Below are 14,260 nucleotides of genomic sequence, written 5' to 3'. Positions count from 1 at the left end.
GTGTGTGTCTGAGAGAGATAGAGTGTGTCTGAGAGAGAGTGGGTCTGAGGGTCTGAGAGAGTGGGGCTGAGGGTCTGGGAGAGTGGGTCTGAGGGTCTGAGAGAGAGATTGGGTCTGAGGGTCTGAGAGAGAGAGCGGGTCTGAGGGTCTGAGAGAGAGAGTGGGTCTGAGGGAGAGTGGGTCTGAGGGTCTGAGAGAGTGGGTCTGAGGGTCTGAGAGAGAGAGTGGGTCTGAGAGATAGAGTGGGTCTGAGGGTCTGAGAGAGAGAGTGGGTCTGAGGGTCTGAGAGAGAGAGTGGGTCTGAGGGTCTGAGAGAGAGAGTGGGTCTGAGGGTCTGAGAGAGAGAGTGGGTCTGAGGGTCTGATTTCCCTACCCCCTGCCCGATTTCTGTGTGTGTGTGTATGCGTGTGCATTTGCGTGTGCACAGACACCAACCCACAGTCAGTCATAGTCACCCACCACCCAAGAGTCAGTCAGTCACCCAAAGAGAAGCAGTTCCAGCCATCACATTAGTGGTGAGTCATTAAATGTTTCAACAAATACAGCAGGCTAATTTTTAAGTTGATAATTTTGGATGGCCCTTGAATGATTTTATAAATATCAAAATGGCCCTTGGGAGAAAAAAGGTTCCCCACCCCTGGTCTAAATGGATTAGCATCACCAAAAATAAAAGTGGTTTCCCAAAAACCCATAAATAAATTGGCATATGAGGGTGCAAAGGAGGTCCCCATAGCCATAGCTATGAGAGCTAGATTGACTTTCTTGACCTACATTTATATATAGATTCAGATCTTAGAATTCAAACTAAGATGTTCAGAAAGGAAAACTCCAAGAACTCCTTGCTACTTAACACTAAGTCCGCTGCTGCCTTTCTTCCCTTCTGTTCCCCAGCTCCCACTAAAGCAAGTGACAGGGTCCCTGACCTGAGGGCTGTCCCTGGCAACACTCACTTTACTGGGGAGCTGAGCTATCTCGGGCCCTGGGGATGCTGGCCTAGTACAGGGAGTCCCTGACCCCTGTACCCTACCTCCTTCCCTGGGCTGCTCCGGTCTCTGACTGTCTAACGTGGGCTCAGCGCGCGAAATGTATCCACTTGCCTCACTGGAGATCCTAAGCCCTATTGGCTCCCTGGTGTCACATGGGGCATACAGAGGCTCATGGGATCTGTAGTCCCTGCTCAGAGCCTCTCCTAATAGGCTACAGCTTCGCGGGCTTTTCTGCCTCTTTCCTGCGCATGCGCAAGCTATAGGGGGCTGCCTTGACTCTCTCACTGCTATCCTCCCCCTCGCGCTACTTCTCCCTGGCTCTGGGGTAACTTCTGCGCATGCGCGATCACTGCGCATGCGCGAGCCACTTAGAACTGACGGCGCACTCTTTGCTAGCCGCCGGGCCCGTAGCAACGCGATCGCAGCCTTAGCGACGGCCCGATCGTGTCCCCGGCAACCGGCCTGCACTAGGGGGCAACGCGCTACTCCCCGCTCCGGCCCTACACTCGCGCGACCACTACGCATGCGCGAGCTAACGCGAGCTAACGCGCAATGGCGGCGCCCTAACCGCCCGGCTCCGAGAGTGCCGGGATTCCCGTGACGCGCGTGCGGCCGGTTGCCAGGGCAACCCCCGAGCCGGGACCTGACCGCCCTCACCTCCCGTATCGCCCGACGGAGCCGCCATTGGACTCGGCGGCACCCGCGATCAGTAGAGAGATGAGGGGGGTGCTGATACTCCGGGGAGACCTGGCTACACATGCAAATGTTGTACATAAATTAAGAGCATCACTTTTATTCAGAGTTCCAGATCAAGTTGTGCCTCAGACCCTAATTATGTGTGAATCTGTCCAAGATGCAGTAGTGACATTTGTAGTGTTTTTATTTTTTATTTCGTGTTTTTGTGAAACATTTCACCAAGTCTGAAAGGGCTAATAATATTGCGAAATTTAGTCTTAGATTTTGCAGGCTTTCAGAGAAATTTCGCCTGACACTGAGCGAACGGCAGCTAGAAGATTTCGCAGAACCGGAAGGTATGCAAAATGTCATAAAATACAGAAGTATATCAAGAGTCCTTTGACCTGCTGCATTTGCTTTGGTGTTTGAGGTTTTGGGGTGTGTGCAGAAGCAGGAGGGCGATACGAGAGATCGAACGAGAGATTGAGAGAGAGAGAGAGTTTAGTGGTGTGATTTATATGAATAGTGAGTGATAGACAGACAGTGTGTTAGTGAGTATGTTAGTAAGAGTTAGTCACTGTTAGGAGTATTATTGTGTTAGTGAGTGAGTGTATGAAGATTTAGTACTTTCCCCTAAACCCAGCACCCAGCTCCTGTAGTTTTATGAGTATATAAAATGAGAAGGAGAAATGCTGAAGATTCTGGTGAAGGTTCACCCCTTAACCTCATTGTTTGAGTCAGTGGCAGAGTGGCAGCCACCAGAGTCAGGGACTGAGAGTAAGACTGTGTACACCACACTGGTAGTGCCTCATCATGGTGGCATTGGTTGTATTCTTGCAATTACATTACATTATGTCAGTTGAGGAGGAGCAAGGCACAGACAAGGGTCAGTAGAGGAGGAAGGACAATGTCAGGCCACTACTAAGGGGAATATTGTTGTTCTTACCCATGGGTATGATGATGATGATGGTGGTGATGATGATGATGTTGATGATGATGATGATAATAATAAAGGCACTGTGCCAGGAGGGGAAACACTTTCACCTCTCTCATCCTGGACATGACCATATTTTAGTTTACCATCAAATGGAGACTTTGAAGTGCTACCGCTAACAAAAATTCCAAAGTGTGGGGAAACAGTTTCAGGTGAGGAGAATCCTGCTTGTGCCGCAAACACAACATACTGTTATGCAGACGAATATTCTAAAACAAATCTGAGGCAATCACCAACAAGACCCAGGTACATGCTGGGTACATGCTGCAACATTTCAGTGACATTTCTGCAGACAGACTAATGGCCCATCGGATTAACAGCGGGGGTCCCTGGCAGTCCCATTCAAACTGCCCCACAGAGTGAGTAGGAGGAATTTAAGCCCCACAGTGGAGGAGGGCATAACTATCTTTTGTGTTTTTCCCTATTTGGGTTAAAATTTATGTGCTCTACGTTGATTTTATATCCCGTTTCCACCAGTGTTCTATCTTTTCTGCACATGATTATTAAGTTGAGTGGTAGAACACGTCTGTTTATTGGGCTCTTATTACTCACTGAATTTCCCTCCTAGACCCTACTGTTGTTTCAGCAGTCACACAAAACACTGCTCTGTACATGTTTTTCACAAGGGAAACATGAAAATAAAGAGTGTCTACGAGCCCTCCCACCCTTATGTTAAAGATGATACAGTTAACATCCAAAGTAACACAACATATAGTACAATACTTCAATGCTAATCTGCTCATGAGTAAGGGTCATTTAGTTAAACCCTTTGGCCAAAGCATTATAAGCCTGCAGCCAACATCAAGACATGACCAATTTGCAGGTCCTAACACTACCTGGTAAAATTGTCATGTACCTCTTTTTGTGCTGGAGGGAGAAAGACCATACTGGGTCTGTCACACTCAGGGACATGATAAAAACGGCTAATTGGAAAGTGGGGCGAGCTTAAACGCTGGGAGGAGGGGCCACACCTCCAAACAACAACAGTTGCAATAACCCAGCAAGCTCAAGAATGCCCAAACCCACCCTCACAGCATAAATATTTGTGTCAAAAAGCAGTGCTGCTGAGCGTGGCCAAATGTACAAACAAAAACAGAAATGCCCAGCGCAACATCCAAAGTGACACAACATATAGTACGATACTTCAGTGTTGATCTGCTCAGGAGTAAGGGTCATTTAGTTAAACCATTTAGCGTTAAACCATAAAGTGTTATAAACCTGCCTCCAACATCAAGGCATGACCAATTTGCACGTCCTAACACTTCCTGGTAAAATTCTCATTTACCTCTTTTTTTAATGGTCAACATTAAGAAATACTGTACACTGAAGAAACCAAGCAGTGGACCAACATGCCTTATACTGTATGTGACTGGCAATGAGATTATACTCATATATATATAGAATATATAAATTATACTGTATGAGATCTGGTGTGTTTGGGCCACACAAAGTAATACAAAAAATAACATTTGAATTATACCATTGGTAAATTAGCAACTGGCAATAATGTTAATGATGTTGTTGGTGGTGATAATAGCTATGCCATGGGCAGGATTGCACTGGTGGCAACTGGTGGCAAATCAGTCACCAGCAGCTTCACTTGTCTCAGTTATACTCTTTTCACTGAATTTCACGCTGGTCTGTAGCTTTGGCAGCTGTGACACAAAACACTTTTGTATAAAAGTTTATCACAAGCAAAAAAAATAAGAAAAACTAAAGATATCCTTACTCCAATTAGTGACTGGCAGAGCTATATGAATGCTGACATTTGAGCGCCCCTCAAAAATTGATAGATAAATTAAAATCATTGTGGTGGACACTAATTCTAATGGTGATATGCCGTGGGTGGGATAGCTCTATTGCGAGCACATAACCAGTGAGTAAATTGAAATTTCTTTAGGAACCAGTTTAATAAAAAAAAAACAATTGTACAAATCTGTATTCTGTAATTGAATCCGACATAACATAGTCTTGGGAAATAAGATGTTCATTCATTTCATTTTATTTCATTACACTGCTTCTAGACCGATTGGGTGTACAAATTGTTATAATGGACCCAGCTGTGCTGAATACTTATTCAAATGTCACTTCCTTCTCCTCCTTCTACCTTTCTTCCTCCATGAAAACATGCACTGTAGACACACGTTAACCCTACATTGCGTTACTGTCGGCTTCCCCCTAGGCACAAAAGCTTTAATTTAGTGAGGGTCTAAATAAGTGGTCAGAAGATATTCCCCATACTGTTGCGGCTAAGCTTATTCTAAAGCTTAACCGCAATTGTTCGGGGCTTTTTTTTTCAGCCGCCGAACTTGGCCGCGCGCCAGCCGCATCTCGCGGCCTCGCGCCGGCCATTTCTCCGTTCAGCGCTAATTGCGCTGAACAATGGAAGCGCCTGCGGCGCCGAAAAAAAAAAGCCTGCGTCTGCACGCGGTTTAAAAATACCCGCGGAGAAAGCCGCATGAGACTAAAGGCGGCCGCCACTGTACTTTTCATGGAACATACAAAGATAGAATTTCTCCAGCTCCGTAAATTAAGCATTGTAATTATTCTGCATGTGAACAAAGGTCCTATCAGGTGGTATAGGGTGTGTGACTTGGCTGATGCCAGCATTGTAATTGTTTACAGGAACAGTAGCCTCCTCAAATTGCCTCAGTATCTCACACAGCACCCCCATCAGATGCCCTTGTTTGGGCAATAAGTATTCCCCTTCTAAGAGATTGGAGTTCTCCATATGTTATCACTGTTTTCTACTGTTCCTTCCGCTACTCATAAAGCCACTCTAGCATGTACAGTGTTGAGATTCACCAAATGGGTACTACTGTTTTGAGCATGTGGAGTGGCAGGTTGTTTTTCTGTTGAAAGTTACAGATTGTGTTACAAGCTTTTTAAGATAGGCCCTCATGTAATGCTGCTACAAGGTTTCTGCCAGTAACTCCTGCCCCTTGCCTAAGCTCCAGGCCCCTTGGAGAAAACCAATACGCAATAACCCTCTAATGTCACAAGGACATTAGCTGCTTTATGGGCCTTCTGGTCTAAACTCAGCAAACATAGGGTAGCATGCTGCCTATCAGTGCTGCTGCTGACTCTCTGTCAATCAACATCATTACTGCCGACACCCCCACCTCCAACACACCTTCCCATTTGGCAAGAGGAGGAAAGCAAACCCAATGAGCAGTAACAGTCATGTTCACTAGTCCACGTGTCTATAATAAGGTGCACCTTGCTACTGTGTGAACTATCAAGAGCATATCCCACTACTTCAACAACCTTGTGGTACAGGTGTTGACCAGATTTAAACCTCTGGTGACGGTACAGCCATGGTCTTTTTACCGCAGCTTGCCCTGCTGGCTACATCTGTAATTGATCACCACATGTTTGTCTAGTCAAGCCAAAGGACCCCTTTCTGCTTACCTATGCTGCCTACTGCTAGCAGTAACTAGTTTTGTAGAACCCCCCACAAGCTTCCTATTCATTATGATCACCATCACTATTACTAACAAATACATCTTCATCATGATTATACAGTAGCTTTCAATACCACCACCAAACCCTCTGAGTCAACTAATCAACTACCTGGAATTGAGCCACCCGTTTTCAAAACAGTGCTATTGTTTGTGTCCTTCTAACTTTTTTGCCATATTGACATATATGTTGATATATATGTACCCTCAGTGGAGGATTTCCCATTAGGCCGGGGCCTAGAACAGCAACATTTTGAGGCGGCAAAAATGTCTGCCCCCATACTCAGATGCTATGCTCTCGGGCCTGATGGGAAGGCACTTACATGTGGCGGCCGCCTCCTTTCTGCCACTTTCCTTTTCCTTCCGAATCGCAGTGCCATATGACGCCATGGATGTCACTAATGTGACGTGACACAGCATTCTCATTACCATGGCAACATGACACCATGTGACGTCCCCGGCGTCATTTGATGCTGCAATTTGGAAGGAGAATGGGGGAGGCAGCAAGGAGGTGGCCGTCACATGTAAGTGCCTAGGGGTGGTGGATATTCAAATCCCCCGCTGTGCGCCTCTAAGTGCAGAGGTAGCCAGATGTGTCACTGTTTCCCCCCCAAACAAACAACAGGTAAATGAATCTTAATCCTGACAATTTTATTACAATTTCTAGAAGTACTGTAGCTGTCCTGCTCCTCTCCCAACTTGAGATGGCTCTGCAACACCACCACAACTAACACCATATTAATCCTCATCATCATACTCCACCTCAGTTGCCTGTTGTGTAACATCACGTGCTGATGTGTCTCAGGCTGATTTTCTTGCCTCTTCCCACAGTCCTACCACCCACATGGGCTATGGACTCTTGATGATGAGGATGACATGACATTGGCTTCTGTTGACAGACATTGTGCTATTTCTGCATCCATTATCCTGGTCTCTGTCGTTGCACATTTTTCTGAGGAATACTGTACGATCTATCAGACTGACTCAGTATCTGATTCGGTCCCTTACCTCATTGGTAGTTCTGTTTGTGCCCTTGCACACCCTGAGTTTAAGGCTTGTCTACTCAGAAAAATACTCCTCAGAATCCTCTTCTCTCTCAATCACCTTAGTTACAGCATGAGTGCTTAGTTTTGCATGGATGGCTTCTTTCTTGTAATCTACTTCAAATCTTGCCAACAAAATCTATGTTCTTTCTGTGCAAGCTGTTTTAGTCTGGTCTGGGTGACCTGTTTGTCCTTCTGACCTGATGTAAAAGATGAAGGTGTTTGCAAAAACCTGCGATTTTGTTTTATTTATGTTCATACTAGAAGGCTACTGGGGGATAAGTAAAACAGCTGCGGTTTTTGTAGGGAAAGTTACTACTTTTTGCTCTAGGGTCCCACTCATTAACTCTTTGTATGCTGAGGGGCCATGAAACCAGAGTGCCACAGACCCTCCAGCACATTGTGATCACGTGACCACGCTTCAGAATAATCACATAATCTTAGCATCATTGAATCTGGAAAAGGAAGAGAATTTCTCCTCTTCTGTTTCGCTGTAGTCCAGATCACTTTCTGCACTCCATAGGACCCGATCTGCCCTGGAAAATGAGCAGGAAACGGCCATGACATAGCCATTCACATCATGCGGCCCCTGGAGTACCAAACCCCATGACTTAGTGGCTACGTCATAGGGCACTCAAAGGGTTCAAACTCTTTTCCAACTTCCATGGCTATGATAACCACCCCCAACTCGTCACCTTCCCAACCCCCCTGTTTGGCCTATATAATTAATAGACATAATTGTTAGAGAATTTAGAAAAGTAGCACATTTAAGTGGAATTACAAACCACTTAAAGTAATGCTAGGCAAATCGCTTGTGAACTCTGATGAGGCCGCAATATTTTTTGTAGAAAGAAAGACACATTTTGGTAAAAAAAACTCCTATGAAGGTCTTACACATCTCTACCAGTCACCAGGCGTACCAGATTGGTGGGCCAAACACAATTTCATAACCAACATTCCCTGAGAGGACACTACCACACCTTGCTGTTCATCATTGCATATTTGTTCTACTGTACCTATAATTTCATGTGAGGACAGCACCAAACCTTGCACCATGCATGAGCTGTAGCAACTCCTCTTCCTCCAGGACAGGGCACCATCTGCCATTCACCATTGAATATCAGCTCTACCTCTCTGAGAAGAAAGCACCAAACTCTGACACCAGGCATGGGCTATAACAACACCTCTCCCACCATGAGAGGACTACACTATACCATATAGCTGTAGGCCCCCTCTCCCTCAATGTGAGGAAACAACCACAGTCATCACCTACTGTAGCATAGGCAGCATCAACACCTCTCCTAATCCACCATGCGAAAGCAGACAATCTTCAGTGCATTCCTCTTGCAAGGTCCTCCCGTTGCTGGAATAAAATATTTTAATAAGATTTTTTTTATTTAGTTTTATTTCTTTTTAATTTTCTTTTAAAAGTTATTTTAAACATGGACATTATTTCATAATGACATAATATGCAAAGGAAGTAGCATGCTTGTTTGTGAAGGTTCACTATTCCATAAACACTTTACCACTCTACCTCATTGGAATATTTTACATCCTCACATTTCATTTCCCCAGTTTTCTCATAATTTAAACCCCATGCTCTCCACTTCCCTAGCCACGTGTGGTCTATAATTACATTCTGCATACACATAATCCTTTTGATCTGGCTACAGGTCATTCAGGCCCCGCAATCGCAATGCTGATGACTCCAGAGTTTCCTTTGTGTTCCTCAAATCCCTCATTGTATAAAGTACAATAGAAATGTATAGCATTTTGGGCATTGTAAATAAAGTACCATCAAAGACCGTTAACAAAAATGAGGTAACATTACTTATTGTTTTCTTATCATTACATAATTGTCTTTACTTTGCAGGTTTAATAGATAATTCAGGAATACAAATGTTTTACACTCCACACATACGAAAGTATGATGCTGGTGTTTTAGAGACGGGCATTTGGGTCAGCCTGTATCACATGATCCCACCAGATATGCCTGTATTCAACACCGAAGGACACTGCACAATGGAATGTTTGGAAGAGGTGTGTCTAGAGATTGTCATTTTATAAATATAACAGCACAAATATATTTGTTTTAAGGCGAGGGGAATGGCAGCTCTGTTTATAGAATGATCCCTAAAGACCAAGGATTTTTTTTTTATAGTTGGGACAGAGCTGGAGTATCAACTCTCATTTAAGAGTTGCATGTGGCAACATCAGGTATTTTCCCTACATACAGTACTGTAGGTTGGAATTGATCTTAATTACTGTATGACCTGTTTACCCAGCCAGTGCAGGAGAGAGCCAATGAGAATTAACCAGCTGCAAGGATAAGCTAATACCCAGATCTATTGAAAAAGGGTGTCTCTTGCCTGATTGAACACTGTAATTCCTACAGTTTAAATGTTCATTATTACAATCTTATTTTTTATTATTTTTTGTCATTTTTCAAAGATACGGTGTATGCAGTAAGATTAGCCTGCCTATTCTAATTACATAACACAAGTCCTACAAATATTTATGAATGCAATGAGTTATCAATTCTTATAAGGTAATTGCTTTTATGTAAAATGGTAAAAGGTTGTGGTGTGCGTGAGAACATGTAAATAATGTCCCTCTCATGCATATATATAGCAGACCATGCATACATGATAGCATTTTTACCTAGCTGCACATTACTCACATACAGTATATGTTTATGGTGCGCCGGCCATCACATTGCAGTGGTGGGTTAGAGCTTCTCTCCGCCCACTCCAGTCAGCTTCTAAGTGCTCGCACACTAATGAATACTGTCCCACTCCTATCCTTACATGGGAAACTAGTGATTAGCACAGCCATAATGCATCTCAGGGAGTGGGAAGAAGATACAATCCACACAGGCAACATCTCCAGTCCCTCTGCACTAGAAAGAGAGGGAGAGCAAGCTACAGGAATGGGGCCCCCCTCCCCCTCCTACCCCCAGGCGGCCTGTTTCCCAACAATGCACTGGAGGAAACTCAAGGGCAATTACAATCTTACCTGCTATTATACAACCCCACCACAATACGGGACCAGTGCTTGGAAGCACTGTTGAAAGTGAATCTGAAGATTGTAATTGTCGTCTACCTGGATTAGGTGTGGAGGACATGTATATTTACTTCTACCTATTATTGTCAAACAGTTGAATCACTTATTGTACTCGTTATTTTAATATTTTACTTTTACATATATTTCCTTATCTTTACCTCATTCTCACCAACCATAGGAGAGTCTGAGACATTTAGGGCAGTCTGTGATTCTGATAACTGTAATTTTATCCTTTAGGCAACACAGAATGAAACCAGGCAATACTGCTTATACATAAAATGTCACATCCATAAAAGCTTATAGTACAATATATGTAATGACATCACATTTTTTATTGTGGTCAGTAGAGTAAATTTGTAAGGGGTTAACAAGTTGAGTGCTGTTAAATCTGCACCAATGTTTTAAAAAATATATATGTTTGTTGTAGTACAGTATTCCAACATGGAAGTCTGAAGCATGTCAATAATTGTATTTGCTCCTCATCAGGCTCTGACCAATGAAAAACCAAGTGGGATCCACGTGTTTGCCGTTCTTTTACATGCACATCTGGCAGGGACAGCTATTTGGGCACGCCATTTCAGGAAAGGAGAAGAACAGAAGCTGCTCGCCTATGATAATGAGTTTGACTTCAACTTTCAGGAGTTCCAGTACCTAAAGGATGAAAGGACCATTTTGCCTGTAGGTATCATCCCCTTCCTTTGTGCTTCTCTTTTCTACCATTGTGCTATTCTGGATAAGTCTCCTACTCCTGGATATAATTTTTCTTTTCTAGGACACAGGTAGTATGAATTTAGTTCCCTTCTATGTCAGACTACTGTATTTTGACCTAGTTTCACTAAGCTCCTAAAACAAAGCTCTGTCACTCTCTCAAATGTAGTAGCATACAGGAAGCGTTTCAGAGAAACATGCTACAAAGCCCAGAAACTTAAAGTATGCCCTAATAGGTTTTTACTTCTTTATAGAGCTTTTGCCAAAGCAATACCATATGGGTCTTATTCACTAAGCTCTTCAAGTCGATTGCTGCAATTGGCACTATCTTAGTTTAATAAATCAGACCCTGTGGGGCCTATGCTATAAGCGTTCATAAGCCACTTATCGAGCACTTATCAGCCAAAATGCCTATTGCTATTCAGTAAGCCTCGATAAGTGGGCGATAAAAGAATGAAAAGCCAACATTTTGAGCCTTAAAAAAAAAAAAAAAAAAAAAGTCATGTATAGGTACGTATAGGTAGTCATGGAGCTTGTCCACACTCGCCCACTATCGCCCACTTAAGAGTGAGGAATTCCAGATTGTGGATGGGATCATTTTGTTCACTGGGGGTCAAGCTACAGCTGGCATATGCTACTGGCCAGAGGCCAGCCGGGTACTTCTGATGCAACACCGCACCCAGGCCGTTGAATACTTCCCGAAGTTCCTCCAACTTGGCACTTAGCCGTTCCTTCCATGCAGCCGGCAGGGTCCATTCCTAGAAATCAAACGGCAGCCCGACGGCTGATATTACACAGTCTCGACAGGGGTAACTGGGTATGTCCGACCCAATCTTTGACCTTGGTTGAGGGGCATGGTGTATGGAGAGATATTTTGAATAAACACCTTGATTTTCCCTGTAGCCTCGGTTGGCGTCTTCCTCTGGCGTACTCTCCATGGAGAAGTAATGGTTGGCCTCATTTCGGCCTTGTCTTTACTCCCCCTAGTGGAATCTCGGTCAACCCATTGATGGGATTGAATAGGTCACCAAATCCTTCTTGGGCTGAGACCTTGCAGCACTCTTCCTACAGAACCGGATGGATCCGTAGAGAAGATACTGTAGAGGTGGTTCGCCAGTCTCCTGTAGGTAAGCTCGGATCACTACCCACACCACATCAGCATTTGTCCCCAAGATGATTGGAGGGTTTGGATGTTCGCGGGGCTCGGGGCATATCAGAGCCTCCACATCCATGGTGTGAGACTTTCCAGTGTTCAGCTGTGGTATATCTAGCCGCACTTTTATCACACCATCGATGGGGTAATCCTCATTGCTGAGTCCCCACAACTTCATCTTGTCTGCCGACTGCAAGGGCAGGTGCTTAAGATGTTGGTTGTAGAAAGGGCGGTATATAATAGTCACTTGGGACCCGGTGTTCAGCAAAGCCAAGGCGTAGATACCTTCCACCAGGATCCTTATGATAGCGACCAGTCCCATGCGACTGCAGGCGTCCGGTTGGAATGCTTCATCTGGGCTAGGCGCTGGGGTGCTCTCTGATGCCACAGAGGGAGTTTCTGCGGTTTGCACCATGTATGTCATGACCTTAGGATGTCCTAGTTTTTTTTGGCTCCGGACAGTTACGAGAGAAGTGACCCTTCTGGCCACAGTTGTAGCAGACGACGTCACTTTGTTTCGCCTCGGTCCTGAAGGTAGGAGATCCTCTCCGGTTGCATTTTGGGCGCCGTGGCAGGTGCCTTGGGAGGAGTGTCATTTTCAGTACTTCCTCCTTGGACTTTGGGGTCGACGCTCCCTTGAGCTCGTCCTTACGGAAATCTTTGGCTTTCTTGGGTGTGTTTACGGCTGTGGCTCATCAGAGCCATGTAGCTGGGGGGGGTGTCGGCTTGGGGTGCGCATCGCATCATGAGGACCACAGGGTGTGAGGGTAGAGATCTCTCCAGAAGTTGTTTATGTCGATACTGGTCACCCACCATAGCAGGAATGACTCTCTTAGAGAGTAGCATCATAACGATAGTTGCAGCCGGACAAATCCTGACAGTTCTTCTCCGTACTTTTGGCGAAGGGCCTGGAATTGAGCCAGGAGTTCGTCCTCGTCGTCTTTGGCCATGTAGGATTGTGTTAGGAGTTCCGCCAACTCATGAGCGGGGACTTTTCCCGCGGTTTCACGGTGCATTCGCACAAGTTGGGCGGCCAGTGGCCGGAGACACGTAACCAGTCACTGTCTCTTGACGGCCTTGGAGCAGGACCACACATCAAGCACTTGGTGTGCATGCTTTTTCCAGGCCTCGAACCCTTCCTCCCCATGGGTGTGGACGTTATCCCAGAGAAGGCCTTGAGTTTCCTATAGTTCTGCGACTGGGAAGACATGGTTAGGGCTTCTACTAGTTGTGGTAGAGTCAATCCCAAGACGGCAACTGGGGTATGCTTGCTCTTGGGTAGGAGCTTGCGCAAAACTTCTCACATACTGGCTGGGGGTAGGTGACAGATGTGGAGTCGCGGCTTGGCTGGATACCTCTAGCAGGTCACTTGGGGTGAAGGTTACCCTGGGTATGGGTAAGTCTGCCCTGATTGGTGTACTTGAGGTGGGGGCTTTAGTTCTCCATTCCCCAGGGGTTTAGAAGCAGGTGGACGCCTCAGCCTGATAGGGGACCTCTGAGGAGAGTCCTGGGTGGATGCTGCCAGGTAGTTGATGGCCCAGGGTATATGAGTGGGCAAACACACTTACAGTAGAAAAACTGGTGAGCAACTGACCCAAGAGGGGCCAAAAGACCAGTAAGGTCCCCTACATGACAGCACTCAATCACACTATATGGTTGATGATAACGGTATTACCAATCTTGAAAGGCAAAGATCAGAGCACCCAATACCAGTGATGATATGAACCACCTGTGCTGAAGCCAACCAATCCTGAAAACCTGACCTGTTGGTTGCTCTGGACTGGAGTTGGCTACCCCTGCTCTATACATACTGAATACTAACTGTAATGGTGAGGTTGGTCTATAATAATGTAATATCCTGGAATGAGAGTACACAATCTCTTCTGGGTTTTTTTTTACATTAAAAAAGTGATTGATAAACAGCACAGGTGTCATCCCGCCCTCCCTCTGCAGTAACCAACCCCAAAAACTGAAAGGCATGAATGGAATCACTTTGACGGTTCAGAGTTGCAGGGTGTGATAAATGTACAAATCACTGAGACACATATGTTTTTATCATTCATTAAAAAAAAAAATCACGTTTGTAATCTCTAAGGGAAGGAGGATGCTAAAGTCCTGAAGGAGAAGAGAAGCCAGATGATAGCAGTCGTACTCTGTTGCTTGTTCATTTTTCATTC

At 45.1% G+C, this 14,260-nt stretch overlaps 1 protein-coding gene across 3 annotated transcripts in view; it reads left to right on the top strand.

Annotated features, from left to right (window-relative positions):
- MOXD1 (monooxygenase DBH like 1) overlaps positions 1–14,260 on the top strand; it is a 119,928-nt gene that overhangs the window by 88,598 nt on the left and 17,070 nt on the right. For 2 of the 3 annotated variants that reach the window (XR_012801091.1, XM_075597337.1), the window contains exons 7-8: positions 9,033–9,199; positions 10,709–10,900. Coding sequence is in view for 2 of the 3 variants with exons in the window: in XM_075597337.1 (XP_075453452.1) it covers positions 9,033–9,199; positions 10,709–10,900 (359 nt within the window). In the remaining variant the exon portion in view is untranslated. The remainder of the gene's footprint in view (positions 1–9,032; positions 9,200–10,708; positions 10,901–14,260) is intronic. The other variant, XM_075597338.1, reaches the window with a different exon arrangement.

Source organism: Ascaphus truei, chromosome 4, assembly GCF_040206685.1.
Source record: "Ascaphus truei isolate aAscTru1 chromosome 4, aAscTru1.hap1, whole genome shotgun sequence".
NCBI lineage: Eukaryota > Metazoa > Chordata > Amphibia > Anura > Ascaphidae > Ascaphus > Ascaphus truei.
The sequence above is the reverse complement of the archived record's forward strand: the minus strand, read 5'-3'. Positions and strand labels throughout refer to the sequence as shown.